We start from the raw sequence: 25,054 nt of genomic DNA, 5'->3' as shown, positions 1-25,054 counted from the left end.
TTTCAATCCTCAAATATTTTCTTCTTCTGGACCTCTTTTTGTTACCTGAATGTTGGTACATCTACTTCTATCCCTTATCTCACTTAAATCTGCATTTGTATATTCTATTTATCTCTTTGTTGTTATTGTTTCCTTCTGGGAGTTTCTCAATCTGATTTTCCAACTCACTAATTCATTCTTCAGGCATCCATTCTATTTTTACTCCATTTTATTGTTCTTTATTTTAAATGTTTTTTATATGTCTACTTGGTTATTTCTTATTCTTGTATCACATTGCTAAAATCTTCCCTTTTTTCTTTCAATGTTTATTGGCTTTATTTAAGATTCTGACGGTCTTATGCAACCCAGTTTGTTGTTTTCTTCTGAACCAGTGGCATCTCTTAGGTATCACTTTACTTTGGCTTGTGAACTCATTTACATGGTAGTATGGGCACTTCTGAGTGAGGATAGAATGTACTGGGGAAGGGCTGAGGGCTAGCCCTCTGGGCTATGTTGGGGTTCAAACAGACAAAAGAAGAAAAGTGCTACGGTGGACAGCCTCAACACTCCAAAAACCACAGTTAATTATTTCAGTTTGTCATCTGCCAAGTAATGCTTCAGATCAGGGCTTCCCCTTCAGACGCCACGGGAGAAACGGCAGTTTCCTAAGGCACTTCCTAGAGTCCAGGGCCTAGATTGTAACCCACCAGTCCTATGAGTCTGGAAGGGGAAGGGTGAACAAATAATGCGAAAGCTAGTCAATCATTCCCTGTTTTCCCCAAATCTTCACCCGAAAGGGCTTTTGTGCTGCCCTGATTTTATCTTTATCTGGGAGGACAGCTGTAGCAGACCTCTGGTCCACTGTACTAGTACCTGCTGTGAGAAAGCAGGCAAAGGCAACTGATTTTCTCTAATGAATCTACTCACAGACATTCAGCCAGCCACATCCCCACCAAGAACCACTTCAAAATAGCCCCCCGCATCCCCTGGGAGTTTTATCTTTTTTTTTCTTTTAATTATTATCTACACACACTAAAAGAAATATTCTAATCAAAATATAACAGAACTTTACGTGGTTTTATTTATACATTACTGGTATTGAAAGCAAATTTTATACAAAAAGTTTTATACAGATAAAAAAACCCTTGGCTAGGCAAAGCCATTTATGTGTGTGTATACACACAAACACACATACACAAAGTATTTTACATCATTACAATTATACATATTTACAGATACACTATTTAAATTATTTTACAATTTACCAAATCAGGAGAGGCAATTAGAAAAGCAAATAAAAATGAAAACAAACTAAAAATGCTACAAAACTATCTTTAAAAATCTAGAAAAGAAAGTCATGTCTTTGAAATATCAAAACTAAGGTTTCAATATTATATACTTGTTGCTTTTATCTTAATAACAAGTTTTAACCTGTCTGAAAATAAAATTCTTGACCAATAACAGGTAAGCAAATCAGACTGATGACTGGAACACTGAACATGCTGACTTGAAATTAAAGAATCAACAAGTAACAACAAATGTAATTATTATCTAGTAATCAAATATGTCATAAAACTGCCCTCTACTTCCCCATTTAAAACATGAGGAATTCCGAGCTTCTGTGTAGTATGCAATATCAATTAAGATCCCAAGGAATTCAGCAACTTATCTGCAATGTAAGAAAATGCTAAAGTTATGATTCTATTTTTCTGATACAACCATTTCATAAAGTGTTGTTCTTTTAAAGCGAGTTCTACTTAGATAGTAAGCAGTTATTTGGTATTAAAGAACTAGCTTTTTACAGAATCTGTTTGGTAACTTTATTGTTATACTCTGACTTTGACAAGAATTTAATGAGACTATAGTTCTTGGAGGAAAAAACTCAGGAAGCAAGCTAGGAATGAAATAACCCATTATTTGTGCTATCATGCAAACAAATACAATCTCAAATATCAAATCCATTAAAAAATTTCAGATGTGTAATGAAATTTGGAAATTTCAAACTAATAAGCATCACTTCCAAATACAAGTTAATTCCTTCATGAATGTACATTATCTTCACAAGACAATGGAAGTCATATTTCAAGATAACATTCAGTTAAAACAAAAATTTCAGTTTAATTTCCTCAAGGCAGTGAAAATTTTAAAACACAATGAATCTAAAAAATAATCAGGCCATTTTTGTCTTAAACTATTTTTTTAGAAGTTCTTCAGAATAAGCTTTTTCTTCAAACTCCCCATTATTCAATCTTACATTGTGAATTACATAAATAGAATTTTAACTTCACAGTAAAATACTAAATATCTTCTGAAAATCTCATTAGCAAACTGAAATTAACAGATTATTTAAAGACAGTAATTTACATTGGGTCTAGAAACAGATTTATAACTCAAATATTCAGAACTCTTCATACTGAGATCTATGTCCAAACATGATTTGTATTCAGATGTAATTTGAACTTAATTTAAAATTGGCTGTTTAGCATTCAAATAATTATGACCACAAATCAAATGAAAAATAATGACGTGAAACAGCATTACAATTTTCCTTCCGTAAAAGTCCAAAATGTTTAAGCAATTGGTTCAAATCTTACAGGAAAAAACCTGCTGATAAATACTATTGCCTTAATAAACCTGTATAGGAATGGCTTAAAGAAACTGAGGAAACATGTCTGTGAACATTATTAATAATTTAACATGGCAAATCACGTCATCTATTCAGATGACAATGGATTTCACGTTTATGAATGCACGTTTTGTATTTTAAAGTATTTTAGCACTCCTAATTAAAAATGTGAATAATATTAAATTACAATCACTGCACAGACTTCACTGCCTATGAAACATACTGCTATTCAAGAATGTTTTATTCTTCTTCATCTACAAAAAATTTCCCATCAACCATCAAATGCATTTCCCCCGACCTTGGACACATCAGCAATCTGAGAGATGAGGAGAGATGCCCTGCTGATCTGAACGGCAGCAGGCTTCCCTCTGAGCGTGCTCCTGTGGATGAGGTGGCCTGAGAAGCCTGCACGAGCAACATCCTCCAACCTGTGACTGAAGCAGGAACTCAAGTGGATGTCTCTCACCCACTACTGACATCTTCAATGACTAACAGGCCATCAACTGCACGGTTACAGTGTCAACCATTTACTTTACTAGTCTCCTGTAGTGTAACCATTAACTACCTGCATTTTGACTTTTCAAAGAGCTTCATTAGCTGCTGGAATCTTTCTGAGACCTGAAAAATGTTAAATGAGGGTTCGTTATAAATACTTCAATATTATTTTTATCTTTGATGAATATTTTCACAAAACATCTGAAGACAGAGAAAGTTACTCTCAATAACGAGATGAAGTAATGTTTAGAAAAATGAAATATCTGCTAGTTTAACTTTTCAACATTAACCTTTCTTAAGCAAATATGATTACAAAATTGCTTGAGATCAATTAAGTAAATGGTAAGGCAACAGAAAAGAAAATTAGGATTGTTATAAACTTCTTCCACAATCATCAAATTTTTAACAGTCTTACATGAAGAATTATAGTTTTAAGAAGTTGGCTAATAATATGTCACATTTTATTTTATTTTTTTTATTTGAGGAAGATTAGCCCTGCTAATTAGCTAATTAGCTAACTGCTGCCAATCCTCCTCTTTTTGCTGAGGAAGCCTGGCCCTGAGCTAACATCCGTGCCCATTTTCCTCTACTTTATATGTGGGACGCCTACCACAGCATGGCTTGATGAGCAGCGCCATGTCCTCACCCGGGATCTGAACTGGTGAACCCCAGGCCACCGAGAAGTGGAATGTGCACACTTAACTGCTGCGCCACCGGGCTGGCCCCAATATGTCACATTTTTTATAGATTTTATTTTTTCCTTTTTCTCCCCAAAGCCCCCCGGTACATAGTTGTGTATTCTTCGTTGTGGGTTCCTCTAGTTGTGGCATGTGGGACGCTGCCTCAGCGTGGTCTGACGAGCAGTGCCATGTCCGCGCCCAGGATTCGAACCGACGAAACACTGGGCCGCCTGCAGCGGAGCGCACGAGCTTAACCACTCGGCCACGGGGCCAGCCCCCCCCAATATGTCACATTTTAAACATGCTAAAAATTAAATCTAAGTATTTAGAGTAGTAACATCTATGAAACTATAGAGATATAAAAATTGGGTAGTTACCTGATATGGATTTTTATTCAACTTGGCAGCTAAATAAGAAAATGTTTTCAATGATGGCCCTCTTTTCTGACACTCCAGTAAAATTTCCCGGTCATCATTTCTGAAGGGGGAAAAATAGGATTTAGTTTTTGTAAATTAGAGCAGACAGGTAACAAAAATTCCACTGCCTAAATGCCCACCAATTGGTGACATTTTTATTAAAATCCATGGGAAAAAAAAAAGTACATACCAAAAATGGACAATAGTTATCTTTGAGAAATAAGATTATGGATGACTTTTAATCTTTGAACTCATATATATTCCCAAATTTTCTAAAACAAACATATTATTTTTCTAATGACAAAATTAAAGCTTTTAGAATTCTACTTTTAATGTGTGTAGTACTTCAAAAATTAGGACCCAAACATGATCACAGACTTAAGAAGCAGAAGAACCAAAAGTAAAATAGAATCCAGACCTTCTAACCCCAGACCTCTGCTTTCTCTACATGTCTGAACCAACGTGTGCTATTACAATCTCTGATTCTAGTCTGCCATCTGCAATTTACCTGAAATGAAGGCAAAGAGGACTGCGATATTAAACAAAACTGATCACCAATTTAAAAAAAATCCAGCTTCCCTCATTACGCTTTCTAGTCAAGTCTGGAGATGATGGCCCTCTAACCCAATGGTTCACAACTGTGGTTACCTTGACATCTGAAATGGGGTCTTTAAATCTGTGTTTCTTAAGAAGTTCACAGAAAGTCAAAAGTATAACCTACTTATGAAAGTTTTTTGAAACTTTTAAGGGAAAACTCAAATTACAAATGCTCACACATTTTGGCCTATTTTACCACCTGTCATTCCTTCTTTCAAAAATGTGCTTACACCAGCTCCTTACAAACGAAAGAATTCTTTTTAACTGAAAAAGATGAAGTTAAAACGCAATGAAAATTTCTGTCCATGGTGCTAACGCACATCCCTGGTTAGGAGACACTGCTCTAGATGGTTCTACAGTGCAGCAGGACTGTACCTTAGGAAGTATTTTCTACCAACTTTGGCCACTTTTGAAGTCAGTCATCACTTTCCTTATTTTAGGATAGAAAAAACTGATGACACAGCAGAACAGATTTCTGGCCTCTCAAAATTTCCCGGTGATTTAAAGGTCTCACAAGATTCTTACCTTGTCCATGAAACTATAATTTCTCCCTTCTTTTTAATAACATTCTTTGCAGAAAGGCCTGTAGAAGTGGCAGATGCTGCTGATGGCTCCTTAATCCCTGGGCTTGCCTTTAATGAGGAATCTTGAGTCACTGCAGGGGCCTTTTTTTTATTGGCTTTCTTTCGGTGAGCTTCACCATTCTCACCAGAATCTTGGGTAATTTTTTTAGTCTTTTCCCTACTAGTTAAGTCTGTTTCCTTTCTCTGTTTTTTCTGAGAATGATTTAGATCAGAAAGGTTTTTTCTCTTTTTCTGAGCATTATCCAAAGCCCCAGGCACCTCTGAACTATGGGAATTTGGTGCTGGCTCTGACTTTACATCATCCTGTTTTACTTCACATGAACTGGGAGATTCCGAGGTCAAATCGATATAGGCTTCCTCAACAACACATTCCAAAGGTCTGTTTGCCACTTGCACCTTTTCTTCCTTACAGTTATCTTCATCCACACATATCACCTGACACCCTAAGCCTTCAACTGCTAAAGCAGGACAGTTACCTTCATTTTTACTCTCGCTTGAAACATCTTGTGTCAAATCAATAAAGGCACCCACAGTATCAGGCTGCATATTGTCTAATATTGGAGCATTTTGATCCAAATTGCCTCCAGAACAGCCAAACTGATCAATATTTAAAACTGTTACTTCTATAAATTCCCCCAAGTTTTTGGTCTCAGTGACCGGATCTTTTGTGAGGTCTATATATGTGTTTGGAAGATGATCCTCGACAGAATGTGGGATTTCTTCCACTGGAGGCAATTCTTCAACACTTTCAGGCACTTTTGGTTCCCATTCATGATGCAACTTGAAACATTCATCAGCCACTTCATTACTATGACCCACTTTACCTGAAGCATCTTTAAGGAATTCGTATATATCAGGAACCTGTGTTTGTATCACACAGTCCTCTTCTTCTTGAGCTGATTTACTGCTATCAACATGTTTGTTGGAATTTTGCAATTCCTCCACAGGTTTAAAAACTCTATTCTGACAGGAAGTATATTCTTTCTCTGCTGCTTCATCAGCTTCCTTTTCCACTCTAGGCAAAGATGCCAATGATTCATCAGCCACCATATTCTGTTTAAGATTAGGGGAGGTAGATGGTGCTGCACGTCGTATTTTCACAATGAAGTGGTCATTGGACTTTTCCATTATGACAGCATGCATGGGTAGATTAGGGTGGTACTGAAAGCCTGGAACAACAGACCGGCTTGTCCATGATGAAGAACAACTTGATTTACTGCTTGAATTATCAGACTCCAGAGCTAAATGAATATCTTGTTCAGATGCATCCTCTTCCTCAAGTAAGGCATCTTCACTGAAATGTGCACTAATAACTTCCTCAGGAGTTGAAGTAGACAATACTTCTGGCTTTAAGAAACTGAGATGACCATCTGATTTCAGAGGTGATGGTACTGTTAAAGAGACTGCTAGATCTTCAAGAAGTATGGAAGAAATGCAGGGCTTGCTCTTTTCTGAACTACATACATTATCTTTACTTAAAGCTATGTTAGTGGACACTTCAAACATGCAACTTTCATCCAGCACATCAGGATGAACTGGCAATGAGAGCCCTGAAGACAGAGATGGAGCTTTCTCAGATGATAATAATGACCAATTATCATCGCTAATCATTTTAGGACATGGAGAAACCACTCCTGAAACTAGCTCTTCCGTTGTACATGCTGGTATAGATTCACACTTAAGACTGTCTAGCAGCTGCTTTTCTGGCGTCTTTAACTCCCACTCACTTTTTTCATTACAGTTAACACTGGTGTCCAAAAGATCAGAACCTTGCAACAAACTTTTAAATATTTCACCCATCTGTGCATCACTGACTAAATTAAAAGTAAGGCTAGATGCTTGCTGTTCAGTAAGAATCTCAAAACTGCGTTCTGGCTTCAAAGCTGCATGCTGGGACGTCTGTGCATCCTCCACGGTGCTTCCTTCTATTTTTCCCGGCTTTGGGGCGCTCAGGCAGTTTAGTTCTAAGGAGTGCTCTTCTGATTGAGAGTTCTTAATATTATCAAAGCAACTGTTAAAACTTTTTTTAATGTCATACTTCACTGTGTTAATATTGGAACAATTTTGGTCTTGATGTTTTTCCTCAGATTTTTTACATCCCACCAAGGACCTATAATAAACAGAACCTTCTGATGTGGGGGATTTCTCTTTCAGTATTTCTTTGCTGGAGCTGTCCACATTCCCCTTCCGACAATTTAAATATTGTGATTTCTCTTTATTTCTCTTTTCAAGTTTGCCTTCGTCACTGTCGCTACCGAAGTTTACAGAATCACAAAACTTTACTAAGATTTTCTTAAGCTTTGCAAACAAATAATCAAGTTGCTCATCGACAAATTTCCACAATTTTTTTTTCATATCTGGTAGTTGCTGTTCAAATAAGCGATCCACTATGCCATTCTTTTTAACTTGCTTAAGTTTGGATTCTATGACATCACAGAGATTCTTCTGCAAAACAGTCACTGACTTAGAGATTTTAGATAAGTCAAGTCGCTTAATCAGTGATGTGAAACTCAAAATTGCTGACTCAACAATTCTATGAAATTGCAGTAATGAAAATTTTACCTTGAATTTCATATAATTTTTCCTTACATGTTTTCTTATCATTCGTAACATGTGCATAACTTCTCGTACAGAAAAGGGTGGAGCAATAATTGGAACTATTTTTTCCAGGCTCGAAGTGCTCACTGTCTTATCTTTCTTCTCTGTTTTTGAAGATCTGCTAGATTCACTTTGTCTTTTATTCCATTTGCTTTTGGTCTGATGGATCTTTACAGAAGATGTTTTCCTACTGTCTTTATCCAAATGCACAGCAGTTTTCCTACTTCCTGGGCTAGTTTTTGTATGCTGCATGTCAGCAGAGGCTCTAGGTTTGGCACTTTTTTCAAAACTTTTTTGTGGTTTAGATTTTTCACTGTCACTTATAATTTCTCCTTCTTCTAATTCATCTAAAGATGAATTCTTAAGGGAGTCTGCTTCTGTAAATCTGTCAGATTTGCAAATTGGCTTTTGATTTTCCTTATTGAGATCAGACTGACTCTTGGAGGTAGAATGAGCTGAATCTGGTGGAAACACATCTGTGGAAGTGAGAAAGTATATTATAATCATATGATCATTGAGTCTTAGTCATTTGACATTTCTATACAAAATACAATAAAAAATTAAATACTGAGGCAATTTACTATTCTAATAACTTTTTCTTTTTAGCAGAATGTTACTGCCTGATTAATACTTATTCATGTCATTGGTCTTTACTGGCCTTAAAATATACTCAGAAGGTAAGTGACAAGAGTGGTAGTACAGAGTTTGGTCATTTGGATAACATCAACCCACTGCTCAAGTATCTTTACTTCATGTTAGCAGAACCACCTATTCTATGCCATTTGATGATGGTTTCTGAACAACAAAAATATACCTGAAAGCAAGCAAAGGGTATATGAAACGATTTGTTCTACCACTCCCTTTTTTTACATAAATAAGAATTACCTAAATTTAACAACTCAACGTACATTTCAAGTTAACAACGGGGGTCTGGATAATATGTTAGCCATGTTATTAAAAAAGAAAAAGCACTAATTCATCTTGCTTACGGCACCCACATTCTCACAAAAAGATAAGGTATAGAAGATAATACAAACTATTACCTTTATGACTGTTACTATATAATGGGCCTTGAGATGGGCTTTCCATTCTAAGGACTTTTGCTACAGGTCTCACTGGACTATTCAGAGGACTGATGGCCTCTGGAATAGGTCTCAGGTGATTAAGGTCAATGCTCAGAACTGAGTTCTCGTCATCATGATATATTGAGTTTGTTTCACCAATTTCCACTCTGTGGTCCATTAACTCAGTCTGCTGAAGTGAAGATTCTAGAGGCTCTTTAGGTGAGCAAGGCTCCAAATGACAAGACTTATTCTCAACCAGTGGTGTACCTACAAGAGAAGGCTCAAATTGTGGGTTACCATCTTCTGAAAGGACTATTGGCAAAACACCATCTTCTTCGATTGAAGGCTGCAAAATGCTTCCACTGGATTCAGCCACTTGTGTTGAAAAAGCCTCCTTCATTTCTATACCTTCAGAAATACTACAAGAATTTAAACCATCGTTTCTTTTGATATCCAATTCCAAGCCAAAGTTTTGAGAAACATTTGTTTGTAATATGTCCATTACCACAGGAACTGCTGCCCCTGCACCATTAATGGTTTGTTCCATTTCTGTTGATGATGGAAACAAGGATTCTGCTTTTTCCATTTCCACAGGTGCTGAGAAGGAAGTCTCTGTACCACAAACAGGCACATCACAAGGCATAGTATTCTCAACAGATTTAACTAACAAGCTATTTTCTTCTTCCATTTTCCTTTCTGGAATTTTAGTCCTGGATTCAGATTCTGCTGCAAGAGCATCATTTGGTTCCAATACCTTTGATTTGGTTTCCTCTGTGATATGTTCACTGACAGAGGGAACACATGTCACTGTTTTAGCCTGCACCAAGGACTCTACGTCACATATGCCACTGGATTTGGGAGTATTGGTTATTTTATGCTGATTATCCTGAGAAACAGGCTGCTTTTTAGCAGGAGAAAGAGTTAAGTTCAATTTTTCCATAAAACTCAACTTTAAGTCCTTGTTCTTTGTTTCATTTGGACCACTCTCAGCTTTACTTGTAAGCTCTTTATTATCTCCTTCTTGGGAAATATCATTATTAGAGACTTCACCTTTATCATTTTTTGGCTCATGCTGTCTCTTTAAATCAGTAGTGGTTTTCTTAGTTTCTTTGTTGGTCTTCTGCAAATGTTCTGTAGGCGTTCTTTTTTCATTTCTCATATGCCTATTTTCGTCTTTGCTTTCTCGTTCTCTTTTCCTCTTATCTTCAGTTCTATGCCTTTCTGCTTTTAAAGGTGTATTTTCCCATTGATGCACAGCATCAACTTCCTTGGAGTCAATGTGTTTGTGAGTTCTACTAGTTGAAAAAGAAGAGGGACATCTTCCTTCTTGGAAACTATGATTACTTACACCCCTGTCTCTTTTACAATCTTCCCTTCCTCTTCTCTCTTCTACATGGTATTTACCTGAATTATGAGAAGACTTTGTTATTTCATTCTTGGAATGAGGAAATGATGCTCGTTTAGATCTTCTCCAATAATCCTGGTCTTTTACTATTGATTTAGGTTTTTGATCAACTTTTCTTTCTTCTTTGTCTTGTGATTTAAATTCTTTTCTATTTATATTTTGTGATCTTTCACTTTGTCTTTCTGGTTTTTTGTCACTTTGAGATTCTGTTCGAGTGTGTGACCTTTCTCTAGAGGTCTCTTTCTCCCAAGAAGAACTAAGGCGTTCATTTTTATAGTCCAAATCTGTGTTACTTTTAAACTTTGAATTTTTGCTTTCAGCCTTGGGTTCACCTTTACCATACTTCTCAGGACGCCCTTGTAGCCTTTGACTAGCCTCTGTGTTCCTTGGTTCACCATCACCACAGTTCGTGTTTAAGTCTTTTCGTATCCTGTCAGTTCCTCTGCTATATTGGCTATGTCTAGTATCTTTCCTCCCTCTTCTACTATCCTCATTGGAGCTACCCTCACCAACCTGATAATGGGAACGTGACCAAATGCCATTGGTGCAGTGTTTTTCAAGAGATGTAGGCAGATGCAAAGTGCCCTTTTTTCCAGAATGTGATTTCCCTTCTTTTTCGAGGTTTGGCAGTGAAGTGCTATGATGTACATCTTTAGAAACATCACTTTTCACTCTGTGATCAGTCTTTGAACAGTCATCCAAATGAGGAGATCTGGATTTAAGATCTTTTGTTTTAACTATATCTGATGTCCTTGAAGTTTTATGATTATTTCGAAAATGTGGAAACTCGGACAATCTATTGAGAAATAAACAGCAAAAAAAAGTTGATTACTTTTTAATAATCTAAATTTTAATCACGTGATAAACTTTAAAATTCAGGGGCCCACATACTGGCAAAACTAATTTTATTTTGTATAAAGGCGTGAGTGATAGGCATTTACCAGCTTCCTACTAAGTGAGCAAGCCTTCCTCAAACAAAGTCTGGAGGACCTCTCAGCTATATCCCAGCACTTGCCACTTCCTTCACCATGCACATACAACTCCCAAACTAACCACAAATTCCCTTCTTTTAGAACAAGTGATATTACTTTCTTGCTCTCACTCCCTCTAGCCCAACTGAAACAGAAGGAAAAGCGAAATCTTGCTTGACAACTGATACAATCAAAATAGAACTCCATGTAGCTCCCTATCCTAATTTTCTGTTTCACATACAATCCCACAGTAAACCAAAGCATCAACAGCTGTCTTAAAGAGGCACATACTGAGCAAAAATAGAAAGAAATATAGAGTTGGGATTCTCTCCTAGGGGAACAATTTTATTGTTTAAAAAAAAAAAAGCCTAATAAGTCTTAAGGTTTCATTAGTGTTTCAGAAAACTGGCAGCTTTCCTAACAATAAAATGTAAACAGCTCATTTTAGCTTTTTGTAGTAATATAGGTCCCTCTTTGTGAACTTCCATAACTTTCCCAAATTCCCATAAATCTATTCCTAATCAGTACTAAATGTGTAGAGAACACCAAAACTTAAAAGACTCAGAAATAAGGGGAGATTTTCATAAAACAAAAGAGGACACAGGAGACATATAACCTAAGGTAATCTGTAGACTTTATATGGATCTTCTTATGGGTTGAACTATGTCCCCTCAAAGAACTTTGTTGAAGTCCTAACCCCCAGTACCTCAAAATATGACGTTACACGGAGATAGGGTCTTTACAGAGGTAATCAAGTTAAAGTGAGGTCACTAGGGTGGGCCCTAACCCACTATGACAAGTGTGCTTATGAAAAAGGGAAATTTGGACACAGAGACAAGTACAGAGAGAAGACAATATGTAGACATAAAGGAAGATGTGACCATCTACAAGCCCAGGAGAGAGACCTGGAACAGATCCTTCCATCACATAGCCAACAGAAGGAATCAATCCTGCTGACAACTGGATCTTGGACTTCTAGCCTTCAGAACAGTGAGACAATAAATTTCTGTTATTGAAGCCACCCAGTTTGTAGTACATTCTTATGGCAGCCGTAGGAAAATAACACAGATTCCGACTCAAAAAACCAAACATTGGAAGACAGCCTTGAGACAACTAGGAAAATGTGAACATAAAAAGCACTAACCAAAAAAGAAAAAGATTTGACAAACTGAATTCCACTGAAATTAAGAACATTTATTCCTCACAAGACACAATAAACAGAGTGGTAGACAAGCCAAAGAATGGGAAGATATTTGCAATGAATTTATCCAACAAAGAACTCATATTCAACAAAGAATGTACATGTGTAAGGTGCATCAAACTTATTAAACCATAAGCTCCTAAAAGATAGTTCTAGGGGCCATCCCAGTGGTGTAGTGGTTAAGTTCGCATGCTCTGCTTTGGCAGCCCAGGGTTCATGGGCTCAGATCCCAGATGTGGACCTACACACTGCTCATCAAGCCATGCCATGGTGGCGTCCCACATACAAAAGAGAAGAAGATTGGCAGAGGTGTTAGCTCAGCGACAATCTTCCTCAAGCAAACTGAGAAAGATTCACAACAGATGTTAGCTCAGGGCCAATCTTCCTGACCAACAATAAAAGACAGTTCTAGCCCACAGAGCTCATAACACATATTTAGTACAACTCTGTACTAAATAAAATACTATCAAAAATTTTATTTTATTTTTTTCTGAGGAAGATTTGCCCTGAGCTAACATCTGTTGCCAATATTCTTATTTTCTATGTGGGTCACTGCCACAGGATGGCTGCCTACGAGTGGTGTAGTTCTGCACCCAGGAACCGACCCAGGGATGCCAACGTGGAGGACACCAAGCTTAACCACTAGGCCATGGGGCTGGCCCTCAAAAGTTTTATTTTAAAATAAACCTGCATATTAAACACTTTCCATAATTTGCTCTTAAATTTTCACCTTATATTAATATTTGCATTTTTTCCTTTAAACATCAAGTTTCAACCAAATCATAAACATGTATCATTAGAATACTAGGCATAGCTCACAATTAAAAAGTGAAACTATTTCACAGAACATTTCTTAATGTATAATCACATCAAACAATCTAACGACGTAACTCTCATCATTTATTCACCCAGTTTCTCTTTTCACCCTGTTCAAACATCATATCCCTCTCCTAAAAGATTCAGCTACATATAAAATTTCCCGAACACTTCAGGAACCAATCTTATCCTAGTTGCACTGGTGGGATTTAGGTTGGTAAACATGCACAACCATCTTCATTTTCAAAAGTGCTTTATAATGCCATCTGGTCCACACAAGATTGTCTACATTCACTCTTCAATCATTTACTGAGTATCTACCACGTGTCAGGCACTGTGCTAGGTGCTTCATAACATGGTGAGGGAACAGAGACATGGTCCCTGCTCCCATGAAGCTTACAGTTTAATGGAACAGAAAGATACTAATCAAGTAATCCCATTCATGATTTAAACAACCACAAGTGTATATAAAGCTACTAAAGAGAGATTTGACCTAGTCGCAGAGAATAGACACATATCCTCCGTGAAAAGAATGTTTATGCTGCCATCTGAGGATGAGGAGGTATCTAGCAGGTGGAGGAGAGGAACACTGCAGGCAGTGGAAACAGTCCACACAAAGGCAGAGTTCATGGTACAACCAAGGAACCAAAAGAATGTCAGAGATATACCAGAGATATGACACCTAGGGCAAAGGTAAACAAGAAGGCAGGCCTGAGAAGTAGTTTGGGACCATAATGTGAAGAGCCCTGTGGGCCAAGTTAAGACTTAGATCTTTTATCCTAAGAACAATGGAAAGTCATTGATGTATTTTAATCAAGAAAGGGGGTGGGATGGGCTGGTTCTGTGATACTGAGATATCCAGACTTGTGCTTTAGAAAGTATCCTGTGGCTTTAATATTGAGAAGAGACAAACCAGAGGCTGGAAAGAGCAAGAATGAATGCAGAATACCAGCACAAAGACTACTGCCAGTTCAGATGACAGTTTAGGGGCAGCAATGATGGTAGAAATGTGGAGAAACGAAACATTTGAGAGATTATAAAGACATAAAAATCAACAGGACACAGCAAGGAATTTGGATCTGAGAGATGATAGAGAGCTAAGTGTCAATGACGACTTCTACGCAGGGTGACTGTGTCTCAGTTTGCCAAACAATCTCAGTGTACTTATTAATAGCACCCCTTCTACTCTCAAAAGTACCCCAGTTTGAGCAATTATATTAAATGGTCATACTACCCCCAGGTCTCTAGCTTCACCGGCAGAATAAATGACGGGGAATCCACTAAGCTAGGACAGAACAGAAGAAGTCTGATCATAAATTCAGTTTTAAATGAGGTAATTTTGAAAATTTTCTACAGACGTGTAATTATCTACATATAAATGGAACTGACCTAACATGAGTGATATTACCTCCAAAGAAAATACTGATAGAGAAAGGAAAGGACATAGGTTTGAGCTGTGAAGAATTCCAATGCAGCCAAGTACAGAAGAGTAAATTTAAAGTTAGGAAGGGAACGAAGAATCATGAAAGCCAAAGGAAGAGACTATTTCAAGAAAGGAGGGTCAACTACGGCAAATAGCATGTGAGGACAAGTTAAAATGAGAAATCAAAATTATTTGATGGGGAAATTGAGGGAGCAAAATTGCGGGGTGAGCTGACCTGGAACTCTCTCCCCTCCAAACTACAACAAAGGACTGGAAAAAAAACCTGAATTTCAGCTAATAAACCTAATGCCAGGACTTAGAGACCTACACTATCGAAAGATGGAGGACGGAGACCCTGCTGCCGGCCTCGGAGGAGCTGGAACAGGGTAGGAGAGAACTTCGCTCCCTCCCCTAGAGTCTGGGATTGCTGCATGCGTCTGGAAAGGAGTGGGGGAGGGGCCACGTGACCAGGGGATCGTCTAGGACTCCTGCCGCCAGTACAGTGGAAACCCGCTGACGGGGGAAAGCTTCCGCGCATGGGGACCCCATAAACCCAGGGCCCCGGGAGACCAGAGAACAGAACTGATCTGAATCCAGATCGGCCACAAGAATAGCAGCCCCTCCCTCCCGGCAAAGCCACTGGGCGCAGCCATCTTGCCTGAAGGCGGAGAGCTCAGAACACGCAGCTCTCGACCCCCATCTAGTGGCGACAGGCTGTAACTGCAATTGAATTCTACCACCATGCAAAAAAGTCGCTCCTCTACTATCCAGCAATTTATAAAAGCCCCAGACCAGAAGGAAAACAATAAAAACACAGAATTAAGTCCTGAGGACTTGGAAATAGGTAAACTAAGCGAAAATGAGTTCAGAGCAGCTATAATCAAACAGATCAATGAGGTAGAGAGAAAGATAGAGAAACAAGCCAACGAGTTCTGGAGTTACTTCACAAAAGAGATTGAAATCATAAAGAAGAATCAAACAATTACTAGAGATGAAAAACACAATGGACCAGATAAAACAGAATTCAGATTCCCTGAATGCCCGTGTAGACACCACAGAAGAGCAAATTAACATAAGTGAAGACAGACAGGCTGAATGGCTCCAGACAGAGGAAGAAAGAGAACTAAGAATTTAAAAAAACGAGGAAAATCTCCGAGAGATAATGGATTCAATGAGGAGTAAGAACATAAGGATCATAGGGATTCCCGAGAATGTGGAGAAGGAAAATGGAGCAGAAAGTGTGCTTCACAAAATTATTGAAGAGAACTTCCCAAATCTAGGGATTGACGGAGAAAAGTGTGTAGAGGAAGGTTTCAGATCTCCTAGATTTGTCAATGTAAAAAGACCTACTGCAAGGCACACAGTAGTAAAATTGGCAAAAAGGAAAGAATACTCAGGGAAGTAAGAAAAAAAAAGAGAATAACCTATAAAGGAGCCCCTATCAGACTGTCGGCAGATTTCTCTACAGAAACCTTACAAGCTAGGAGAGAATGGAGTGACATATTCAAAGCTTTAAAAGATAAAAATATTCAGCCAAGAATACTCTATCCAGCAAGAATTTCCTTCAGATATGAGGGAGAAATTAAATCTTTTCCAGACAAACAAAAGTGAAGGGAATTTGTAACTAAAAGCCCTCCACTACAAGAAATCCACAAGAAGGCTCTCATACCTGAAAAAAGAAAAAAGGGAGAAAGGGGTCACAAACCACAGACTAGGGAGACTGATGGATAGAACCAGAACAGGATAGCAAATATTCAACTATAGCATTAGGGTATAGGTAAGGATACCAAAGCAGGGACGATCTTATCACTCTAACTACAAATTCATAAGACTAGTTGGAATAAGAAATGAAAATAATTATTTAGGAGGGGAAGAGCAAAGGGTCTAAATCAGTATTGGTCAAGTAAGTAAGAGACCACCAGAGAATAGACTATATTATACACGAGATTCTAAATATAAATTTCAAGGTAGACACTAAAATAAAGTACAGAACAGAGTCACAAATCATAAATAAGGAAAAATCTAAGGAACCCAGCATAAGAAATTGCAGTATTAAATGGGTAGTCTAAAGCACACAGGAAAAGAAACGCAGGAAAACAAGATAATGAGCGACAGATTGACAGCATTAAGTCCACATGCATCAATAATCACTCTCAATGTAAACGGATTGAACTCTCCAATAAAAAGACACAGAGTGGTAAAATGGATTAAAGAACAAGATCCAACAATTTGTTGCCTCCAGGAAACACACCTCAGCCCCAAGGACAAACACAGACTCAGGGTGAAGGGGTGGAGGACAATACTTCAAGCTAATAGAAAGGAAAAAAAGGCAGGTGTTGCAATTCTTATATCAGACCAAGTGGATTTCAAAATAAGACAGGTAAAGAGAGACACAGAGGGACAATATATAATGATCAAAGGGACACTTCATCAAGAAGAAATAACGCTTATAAGTATCTATGCACCCAACACAGGAGCACCCAGATTCATAAAGCAACTATTAACAGACCTAAAGGAAGATGTTAAAAACAACACAATAATAGTAGGGGACCTTAACACCCCACTCACATCAATTGACAGATCATCCAGACAGAAAATCAACAAGGAAATAGTGGAGCTAAATGAAAAACTAAAACAATTAGACTTAATAGAAATATATAGATCACTTCACCCTGAAAGAGCTGAATACACATTCTTCTCAAGTGCACATGCAACATTCTCAAGGATAGACCATATGTTGGGAAACAAGGCAAGCCTCTACAAATTTAAAAAAATTGAAATAATAACAAGCATCTTCTCTGATCATAGTGCTATAAGGCTAGAAATTAATTACAAGAAAAAGGCTGACAAAGGCACAACGATGTGGAGACTAAACAACACACTACTGAAGAAGCAATGGATCACTGAAGAAATTAAAGAAGAAATAAAAAAATACCTGGAAAGAAATGAAAATGATAGCATGCCATACCAACTCATATGGGATACAGCAAAAGCTGTATTAAGGCACATCTTAACAAACAAGAAAAATCCCAAATAAGCAACCTTGAAGTACACCTAACTGAACTAGAGAAAAAAGAACAAATGAAGCCCAAAGTCAGCAGAAGGAGAGAAATAATAAAAATCAGAGCAGAAATAAATACTATTGAAACAAAAAAGGCAATAGAAAGGGTCAATGAAACAAACAGCTGGTTTTTTGAGAAGATAAATAAAATTGACAAACCACTAGCCAGACTCACAAAGAAAAAAAGGGAGAAAGCTCAAATAAACAAAATCAGAAATGAGCGAGGAGAAATAATAACAGACTCTGCAGAAATACAAGGGATTATAAGAGAATACTACAAAAAACTCTATGCCAACAGAATGGATAACCTAGAGGAAATGGATAAATTCTTGGACTCCTACAATCTCCCAAAGCTCACTCAAGAAGAGGCAGACAATTTGAACAGAGCAATCACAAGGAAAGAGATTGAAACAGCGATCAAAAACATCCCAAAGAATAAAACCCCAGGACCAGATGGCTTCCCTGGGGAATTCTACCAAACTTTCAGAGAGGATTTAATACCTATCCTTTTCAAGCTATTCCAAAAAATTAGGGAAGATGGAACACTTCCTAACACATTCTATGAGGCCAACATCACGCTGATACCAAAACCAGACAAGGACACCACGAAAAAAGAGAACTACAGGCCAATATCACTGATGAACATAGATGCAAAAATCCTCAACAAAATTTTGGCAACCAGAATTCAGCAATTCATCAAAAGGATCACACATCATGATCAGGTGGGATTCATACCAGGGACACAGGGATGGTTCAACATCCGCAAATCAATCAACGGGATACACCACATCAACAAACTGAGGAATAAAAACCACATGATCATCTCATTAGATGCAGAGAAGGCATTTGACAAGATCCAACAGCCATTTATGATAAAAACTCTGAACAAAATGGGCATAGAAGGAAACTACCTCAACATAATAAAGGCCGTATATGACAAACCCACAGCCAACACAATACTCAATGGGCAAAAACTGAATGCCATCCCCCTGAAAACAGGAACGAGACAAGGATGCCCTCTATCACCACTCTTATTTAACATAGTACTGGAGGTCCTGGCCAGAGCAATCAGGCAAGAAAAAGGAATAAAAGGAATCCAAATAGGGAGGGAAGAAGTGAAACTCTCGCTATTTGCAGACAACATGATCTTATATATAGAAAACCCCAAAGAATCCACTGGAAAACTCTTAGAAGTAATCAACAACTACAGCAAAGTTGCAGGGTATAAAATCAATTTGCATAAATCAGTAGCATTGCTATACTCCAATAATGAACTAACAGAAAAAGAACTCAAGAACACAATACCATTCACAATCGCAACAAAAAGAATAAAATACCTTGGGATAAATTTAACTAAGGAAGTGAAGGACCTATATAATGAAAATTACAAGCCTTTCTGAGAGAATTGGCTGACGACATAAGGAGATGGACAGACATTCCATGTACATGGATTGGAAGAATAAACATAGTTAAAATGTCCGTTCTACCTAAAGCAATCTACAGATTCAACGCCATCCCAATCAGAATCCCAATGACATCCTTTACAGAATTAGAACAAAGAATTCTAAAATTCATATGGGGCAACAAAAGACCCCGAATTTCTAAAGCAATCCTGAGAAAAAAGAACAAAACGGGAGGCATCACACTCCCTGACTTCAAAACTTACTACAAAGCTACAGTAATCAAAACAGCATGGTACTGGTATAAAAACAGGTGCACAGATCAATGGAACAGAATTGAAAGCCCAGAAATAAAACCACACATCTATGGACAGCTTATCGTTGACAAAGGAGCTGAGGGCATACAATGGAGAAAAGAAAGTCTTTTCAACAAATGGTGCTGGGAAAACTGGAAAGCCACAGGTAAAAGAATGAAAATTGACCATTCTTTTTCACCATTCACCAAAATAAACTCAAAATGGATCAAAGACCTAAAGGGAGACCTGAAACCATAAGGTTTCTGGAAGAAAACGTAGGCAGTACACTCTTTGACATCAGTATTAAAAGGATCTTTTCGAACACCATGCCTTCGCAGAGAAGGGAAACAATAGAAAGAATAAACAAATGGGACTTCATCAGGCTAAAGAGCTTCTTCAAGGCAAATGAAAACAGGATTAAACAAAAAAACAACCCACTAACTGGGAAAAAATATTTGCAAGTCATATATCTGACAAAGGCTTAATATCCATAATATATAAAGAACTCACACAACTCAACAACAAAAAACTCAAACAACCCAATCAACAAATGGGCTGGAGACATGAACAGACATTTCTCCAAAGAAGATATACTGATGGCCAATAGGCACATGAAAAGATGCTCATCATCGCTGATCATCAGGGAAATGCAAATCAAAACTACACTAAGATATCACCTTACACCCGTTAGAATGACAAAAATATCTAAAACTAATAGCAACAAATGTTGGAGAGGTTGTGGAGAAAAAGGAAAACTCATACACTGCTGGTGGGAATGCAAACTGGTGCAGTCACTATGGAAAACAGTATGGAGATTCCTCAAAAAATTAAAAATAGAACTACCATACGATCCAGCCATCCCACTACTGGGTATTTATCCAAAGAGCTTGAAGTCAGCAATCCCAAAAGTCCTATGCACCCCAATGTTCATTGCAGCATTGTTTACAATAGCCAAGACATAGAGGCAACCTAAGTGTCCAGCAACAGACGAATGGATAAAGAAGATGTGGTACATATATACAATGGAGTAGTACTCAGCTGTAAAACAGAACAAAATCATTCCATTTGCAATAACATGGATGGACCTTGAGGGAATTATGTTAAGTGAAATAAGCCAGCGAGAGAAGGATAATCTGTGTATGACTCCACTCATATGAGGAATTTAAAATTACGAACTAAGAACATTTTAGTGGATACCAGGGGAAAGGTGGGTTGGGAGGTGGGCACAAAGGGTGAAGTGGTGCACCTACAACACGACTGACAAACATTAATGTACAACTGAAATTTCACAAGATTGTAACCTATCATTAACTCAATAAAAAAAAAAAAAGATGTGGTATATATATACAATGGAATACTACTCAGCTGCAAAACAGAACAAAATCATTCCATTAGCAATAACATGGATGGACCTTGAAGGAATTATTTTAAGTGAAATAAGCCAGTTAGAGAAGGATAATCTCTATATGACTCCACTCATATGAAGAATTTAAAAATGTGGACAAAGAGAACAGATTAGTGGCTACCAGGGGAAAGGCAGGGGTAGGGGGTGGGCACAAAGGGTGAAGTGGTGCACCTACAACACGAATGACAACACTAATGTACAACTGAAATTACACAAGATTCTAACCTATCATTAACTCAATAAAAAAAAATTATTTGATGGATTTAGTGGCAGTCACTATCAACCAAAATGACAGCTGTTTTGGTGGACCAATGGAGGCAGAAGTCAGAGAGAAATGGGTTCAAGAATGAGGAGAAACAGGAAATGCAGACAGCAAGTTTAGATAACTGTTTTGGAGGTTTGACTACGAAGGAGAGGAGAAAGGTGAAATTCCAGAGCAGAATATTGCCCCCAACCAAAAAAAAAAAAACAGAGAGAGAGAGAAGTTAAGTAAAACATTATTTGAAAGGGAAAAGAATATACAAATTGAGAGCTGGGTTAAGGGTTGTCTATAAACAAGGAATATGAGCACAGATATCCTCTTGATGTTTCAGTAATCTGGCAGGAGCCTAGAAGAACCCATGAAATACACACCATCATCTTCTCAGGAGAAAACAGTACCACAGCAAGATCCCAGTATATTAGAAAACTGAATATATTAAGACAGGTATGTGGCAATATTCCATTAATAATCATACATATGTCATCATGATAATATACCATTAGAATATTAGTCACAGTGAAACTTTAAATATTTAATAAAATGAATGGCTTTCATATCTTTCCTCTCAAAGTTAAAAATGTTCCACATATCAATACCCACGTAATTTATAAACAGACCCACACCCCTCAATCATACCTTTGATGAAGATTATTTATTTCTTCATCCTTGCGGTTTATTTCCACTCTGGCAGTTTTGATAAGTGCTGAAATATTCTTTTTAAGAGATTGGTTTTCATTTTTTAGGCTGAAATTCTAAACATCATAAAATATATTTAATAAAGCATATATCTACAGGATTATTAAACTACTACTTATAGGGGCCAGCCCAGTGGTGCAGAAGTTAAGTTCACATGTTCCGCTTCAGTGGCCCGGGGTTTGCCAGTTCGGATCCTAGGTGCAGACATGGCACCACTTGGCAAGCCATTCTGTCCAACATGGCATCCCATGGCCATGGCATCCCACATATAAAGTAGAGGAAGATATGCACAGATGTTAGCTCAGAGTCAGTCTTCCTCAGCAAAAAAAGAGGAGGATCAGCGGCAGATGTTAGCTCAGGGCTAATCTTCCTCAAAAAAAGAAAAAACCCTACTACTTATAATAGCTAGTGACTATTGAATGCCAACTACCTGCCAGGCATCATATATTTCACCTTATGTAATTCTCAAAAAAGTCCTTTGAGAAGTACTATTATGCTTATGGTACAGATGGGGAAGCTGAGATTCAGAGAAGATAACTGGCACCAGAGAAACGTTATTTAAAGCGAACTACTTAAAACAGGTATCAAAATGAAAAAACAATAAATAACAGGAAAAAAGTTCTATGTGAGTCATCCTGAAAATTGAAAATAAAAATGATAAAAATTTTATTATATTTAACAACTTAGCTTTAACTTCCAACAATGTACTAATTTGCAGATGAACAAAGAACAAATCTAGGATTGACTGGTTCTTTTGGGGAATGGGAAAAGGAAGAGAAATAACTTAACCAGAAAATAAAAAATCAGAACAAGATATGACATTCCTGATTTTTGCAACATGATCACCAAAAAAGTGACTGGCAAAAACTGTGAAGGTCTGACCATTTTCCCCCCAACGGCCATTCTAAATCTTTTCTCCTCAAACCATTCTATTTTAAACCACTTGATATCATCTCTGTGAATTTTTTATTATTTAACTGTTAACTAATCTAACAGATTTTTTATGTCAATATCATTTAATACATCAAGCAGTTTTCCTGTATCAATTTCACTGACATAGGAAATAATGCATGTTTTGCCAGATTTCCTATTTCATTTAATACTAAAAAAATAGTTTCCTTATAAACTGCTAACACTTTAGCATTTTAATTTCTAACAAAAAGTTTTTATTAAATTTTGATTTAAAAATTTAGTAAGGCAAAAATAAAACATTCATAATAATCCTACCTGTGTCTGTATTTCCTTAAACTTTTTCATCAACTCTTTCATTTGCATCTGACATTTTCCATATTCTACTTGCAACTGTATGACATAAAAAGATTAATTTAAGCATCATTCTAAATTCTTTTCTTAGCTTAAATGACATTTCAAAATATTTAAAATTTTGCAAATCAATCCACTAAGAAGGGAAGATTAGGTCTATTTCTACTAACAGGTATCTAGTAAGATTACTGGTTTTTAAAGTTGGCCCTACTAATAATATATTTTGTTTCACATTCAATCTCCAAACCTTAAAATTCAAATACAGTGGAAAGAAATTTATCTGATACAAGTGTTGGACATTTTATAACTTAGTAGATATCATGAAAAGATAAAATGTTATATCACACTGATTGCCTGTTGAGCTTTTATATATTCAGACACTTACAATTAATCAAGCAAAATTCTAACTAAATTTAGATAAGCATTCAGTAAACACTGAAAGCAGATCTCCAGGCAGAAACTGAATTAAATATTATTTTAGTCTAAGAGCTACTTCCTAAACACAGAGCGTCTGTTCAATAGTAAGCTGATGCCTGTACTTCAGGAGCTATAAAAGAGTAAAATAACTGTCCAATAATTCTGGCAACCCATACATCATTATACGTTGCCTCCTTTGCAGTTCCTTCTTCAGTCAGAATTTCTTCATATAAATCCAAACAATTTCTGGATGGTACACAGGATTTGGAGGCATTGTCTAAAACAAACAAACAAAAAACCCTTACGTTAAAATATGTGTTTCCAGATTCAATGCAATCTCTATCAAAATTCCAATGTCATTTTTCACAGAAATAGAAAAAAAACAATAGAATCACAAAAGGCCGCAAAGAGCCAAAGGAATCTTGAGAAAGAAGATCAAAGGTGGAGGCATCACACTTCCTGATTTCAAACTAAAATACAAAGCCACAGTAAACAAAACAGTACAGTACTGGCATAAAAACGGACACATAGACCAATGGAACAGAATACAGTCCAGAAATAAACCCACACATATATGGTCAATTAAAATTTACAACAAAGAAGCCAAGAATACACAAAAGGGAAAAGGACAGTGCTTTCAATAAATGGTCTTGGGAAAGCTGGACAGCCACATAGAAAAGAACAAATCTGGACCACTGTCTTACACCACACACAAAAATCAACTCAAAATGGATTAAAGACTTGAACATAAGACCTGAAACCATGAAACTCCTAGAAAAAGATCTTGGCAATGACTTTCTGGATTTGACAACAAAAGCAAAAACAAACAAGTAGGACTACATCAAATTAAAAAGGTTCTACACAGCAAAAAAAAAAAAACCCAAAAAACAAAATGAAAAGAGAACCTAAAGGATAGGAGAAAATATCTGTAAACTATATATCTGATAAGGAGTTAATATCCAAAATATATAAGGAACTCATACAACTCAATAGCACAAAAAAAAATCTGACTAAAAAACAAGCAGAAGAACTGAGCAGACATTTTTCCAAAGGAGACATACAAATGGCCTACAGGTACATGAAAAGGCGCTCGACATCACTAACCATCAGGAAACACAAATCAAAACCACAATGAGATATCACCTCACACCTGTTAGAATGGTTGTCACCAAAAAGACAAGATAACAAGTGTTGGCAAAGATGTGGAGAAAAGAGAACCCTTGTGCACTGTTAGTGGGAATGCAAACTGGTGCACCTACTATGGAAAACAATATGGAAGGTCCCCAAAAAATTAAAAATAGAACTACGATATGATCCAGCAATCCAACTTCTGGGTATATCTCCAAAGGAAATGAAAACAGGACCTCAAAGAAATATCTGCATCCTCATGTTCACTGCA

General features: G+C 37.1%; 1 protein-coding gene across 2 annotated transcripts in view; it reads right to left on the bottom strand.

Annotated features, from left to right (window-relative positions):
* Nucleotides 1–1,037: 1,037 nt before the first annotated feature.
* CASP8AP2 (caspase 8 associated protein 2) overlaps nt 1,038–25,054 on the bottom strand; it is a 42,627-nt gene continuing 18,610 nt past the window's right edge. For both annotated transcript variants that reach the window (XM_014866694.3, XM_070496278.1), the window contains exons 4-10: nt 23,832–23,932; nt 23,203–23,277; nt 21,916–22,031; nt 9,019–11,240; nt 5,319–8,451; nt 4,158–4,257; nt 1,038–3,223 (exon numbers count right to left, since the gene is read on the bottom strand). In XM_014866694.3, coding sequence (XP_014722180.2) covers nt 3,167–3,223; nt 4,158–4,257; nt 5,319–8,451; nt 9,019–11,240; nt 21,916–22,031; nt 23,203–23,277; nt 23,832–23,932 — 5,804 coding nt within the window. In that variant the 3' untranslated portion in view covers nt 1,038–3,166. The remainder of the gene's footprint in view (nt 3,224–4,157; nt 4,258–5,318; nt 8,452–9,018; nt 11,241–21,915; nt 22,032–23,202; nt 23,278–23,831; nt 23,933–25,054) is intronic.

The sequence above is a fragment of the Equus asinus genome, chromosome 24 (genome assembly GCF_041296235.1).
Source record: "Equus asinus isolate D_3611 breed Donkey chromosome 24, EquAss-T2T_v2, whole genome shotgun sequence".
In the NCBI taxonomy this organism is placed as follows: Eukaryota; Metazoa; Chordata; class Mammalia; order Perissodactyla; family Equidae; genus Equus; species Equus asinus.
The sequence above is the reverse complement of the archived record's forward strand: the minus strand, read 5'-3'. Positions and strand labels throughout refer to the sequence as shown.